The following is a 3311-nucleotide window of genomic DNA, read 5'->3' on the forward strand; positions in this document are numbered from 1 at the left end:
GTTTCGGCAAAGATAAGATTTATGTGCTATAATAGAATTACCTAGAATATGTTTGTTTTAGAAGTACTGTATATTAGAATTAGTCTATACAGTGAACCCTCGAGTTTCGCGTCCTCAAGGATCGCGAAAGGGCTATTTCGCTATTTTAAACCAATTGTTACCATCTCGATTCTCGCGAGCGCTACATCGCGATTTTCCGGAAAAAAAATTTTTTTTTAAAAAAAAAAAAAACAAAAAAAAAACTGCTTGGTTTTTCCCGCCCGATAACGTCACGCGTCATTGCTGATTGGCCGAAATCTCGGCCAATCAGCTTTGCAATTGCAATCAGCTTTGCAATTGCAATCAGTTTTGCAACTTTTGCAAAAGTTTTTGCAGCCGTTCCTTCGAGCCTTCGAGCCGTTCCTTCCAGACGTTTCTTCGAGCAGTTCCTTCGAGCAGTTCCTTCGAGCCGTTCCTTCGAGCTGTGTCTTCCATCTGTGCCTTGGAGTTGCTGTGCTTTGCCTCTGTGTCTTCCATCTGCCTTGGAGTTGCTGTGCTTTGCATCTGTGTCTTCCATCTGCCTTGGAGTTGCTGTGCTTTGCATCTGTGTCTTCCATCTGCCTTGGAGTTGCTGTGCTTTGCATCTGTGTCTTCCATCTGTGCCTTGGAGTTGCTGTGCTTTGCATCTGTGTCTTCCATCTGCCTTGGAGTGGCTGTGCTTTGCATCTGTGTCTTCCATCTGTGCCTTGGATCTGTTTGGATCTTCTTTGAAGATGGCACCTAAACGTTCAATGCGGAGTGGAGGCGATGCTAAAAAGACCCGGAAGATGTTGACAATCAAGGAAAAGATTGAACTGTTGGACATGCTGAAAGCGGGACATTCTAATGTAGAGGTTGGTCGCCATTATGGGCTCAACGAATCGACTGTGCGATACATTAAGAAAGATGAGAAGAAGATAAGGCAAACTTCTCTGATATCATTCAACAAGGCTGCCAAAAGAGTAGTGACGCCTAGAAACAAACGGCTTATGAAGATGGAAGCTGGTTTGTCTGTGTGGCTAGAAGACTGCCGAAAAAAGAGCATTGCTTTGGATACGAACACTATCCGAACCAAGGCACAGCAATTGTACAACCGTCTTGAACACACAGATGCAGATGGGGTAGACCGAGGTAAGGAATGGTGTTTTTTATAAGTGTATTTAACTGTTTTTTAAGGAAGGAGGGAAGGAGAGAAGGGAAGGAGGGAGGGAGGGAGAGAAGGGAGGGAGGAGGGAAGGAAGGAGAGAAGGAAGGAAGGAGGGAAGGAGAGAAGGGAGGGAGGAGGGAAGGAAGGAGGGAAGGAAGGAAGGAGGGAAGGAGAGAAGGGAAGGAGGGAGGGAAGGAGAGAAGGGAGGGAGGAGGGAAGGAAGGAGAGAAGGAAGGAAGGAGGGAAGGAGAGAAGGGAGGGAAGGAGAGAAGGGAGGGAGGAGGGAAGGAAGGAGGGAAGGAGAGAAGGGAGGGAGGAGGGAAGGAAGGAGGGAGGGAAGGAGAGAAGGGAGGGAGGAGGGAAGGAAGGAGAGAAGGAAGGAAGGAGGGAAGGAGAGAAGGGAGGGAGGAGGGAAGGAAGGAAGGAGGGAAGGAGAGAAGGGAGGGAGGAGGGAAGGAAGGAGGGAAGGAGAGAAGGGAAGGAAGGACTGTATGCTTTCATTCAAGTCACTTCTCTCTCCCTTTCCTGTCATTCTCTGTAGATGAAGGCGCTGATGACCCTGGAGACCCCCAGCCGTCAACATCTGCTTCTTCAGCCTCAGCCCCAGCCACATTCACAGCAAGCAAAGGGTGGTTTGAGAAATTTCAACGGCGCTATGGCCTGAAGAGTGTGTCATTGCACGGAGAAGCTGCCTCAGCAGATACAGGTGCAGCCGAAAACTTTGTCCAGGGCACGTTTAAAGAGCTAATTGCAGAAGGGGGCTACCTTCCAGAACAGGTGTTCAACATGGACGAAACAGGCCTGTTCTGGAAGAGGATGCCTTCAAGGACTTTCTTGATGCAAGATGAAGCCAAAGCCCCTGGCTTTAAGGCCATGAAAGATCGGGTGACTTTGATCATGTGTGGGAATGCAGCAGGCTTTTTGCTGAAGCCAGGGCTAATCTATAGGTCACGAAATCCAAGAGCCCTCAAGAACAGAAACAAGAATTCATTGCCAGTGTACTGGATGCATAATCCTAAAGCATGGATTACAAAACCCCTCACGCGGGACTGGTTTAATCAGTGCTTCATCCCACAGGTGCAGGTTTATTTGGCTGGCAAAGGACTCAATTTCAAAGTGCTTCTCCTAATGGACAATGCAGGAGGCCATGATGACCTGGAACATGAACATGATGGGGTGCAAGTCGAATTCTTGCCACCAAACACCACATCGCTTATCCAGCCGATGGATCAAGGTGTTATCCGCGCATTTAAGGCACTGTACATGCGCAATTCTCTTGCAAGCATCGTGGCAGCAATGGATGCTGATGCAAACTTCACATTGAAGGCCTACTGGCGTCAGTACACAATTGCATCTTGTCTGACGAACATTCAGAGTGCCTTAGTGGATATGAAGTCGCAGACAATGAATGCCTGCTGGAAGAAATTGTGGCCAGAAGTGGTGCATGCTCACAGGGGGTTTGCTCCCGAAGAAATTCAAGATGCTGCAGTCCAGAACTCTGTGAAGCTGGCACAGGCACTGGGTGGAGAAGGCTTCGTTGACATGACACCAGAGGAAGTCAATGGTTTGCTTGATGAGCATGGCCTACCGCTGACAGACAAAGATCTGGAGGAGCTGACCAGGTCAGCGAGTGAAGAAGAGGAGGAAGAGGGAGCTGAACAAGGTGAGGAACAAGAAGATGTTGGCCTAACGCTGGAGCGGCTTGCAGAAATGAACAAAGCTGCTGCAAATCTCCAACGCATGGCGGAACTTTGGGATCCCCACATGACTAGCTATTTTCAATTTAAGGCCTCCCTTGACAACACCATTGCACCATACAGAGCCTTGTTAGCCAAGGAAAAGAAAAAGCGCCAACAACTGCCCATAACTATGTTTGTCACGAGAACCAAGAGGTCTGCCACAACATCACCTGCAGCGTCCATTGTAGACATGGTGATAGAAGAAGATCCCGATTTATCCTAGTTATGCTAACCCCCCCAAAAAAATGTAAAAATGTAAATAAATATTTTTGTTATTTCTATCAGGATGACTAAGTGTGTTATTCAATGTGTACAGTACAGGTACAGGTAGAGGTACAGTACAGTACATTAAGGGGATGGGAAATGGTAATTTGTGGGTTGACAGTGTTGGGACTGAGTGGCATAGA

General features: G+C 47.8%; 1 protein-coding gene across 1 annotated transcript; it reads left to right on the forward strand.

Moving 5' to 3' along the window:
- On the forward strand, positions 1–3311 carry LOC139158339 (tigger transposable element-derived protein 1-like). The gene is made up of 2 exons (XM_070735641.1): positions 1–1149; positions 1707–3311. The coding sequence occupies exons 1-2, from the start codon at positions 753–755 to the stop codon at positions 3125–3127; spliced, it is 1818 nt and encodes a 605-aa protein (XP_070591742.1). The 5' UTR covers positions 1–752; the 3' UTR covers positions 3128–3311.

Source organism: Erythrolamprus reginae, chromosome 2 (assembly GCF_031021105.1).
Source record: "Erythrolamprus reginae isolate rEryReg1 chromosome 2, rEryReg1.hap1, whole genome shotgun sequence".
Classification (NCBI taxonomy): Eukaryota; Metazoa; Chordata; class Lepidosauria; order Squamata; family Dipsadidae; genus Erythrolamprus; species Erythrolamprus reginae.

Excerpts from the sequence above, each read along its gene's own strand:
- LOC139158339 (XM_070735641.1), top strand. The coding sequence starts at position 753 with ATGGCACCTAAACGTTCAATGCGGAGTGGAGGCGATGCTAAAAAGACC. Across the intron at positions 1,150-1,706 it reads TGCAGATGGGGTAGACCGAG|ATGAAGGCGCTGATGACCCT; the intron begins GTAAGGAATGGT and ends CATTCTCTGTAG.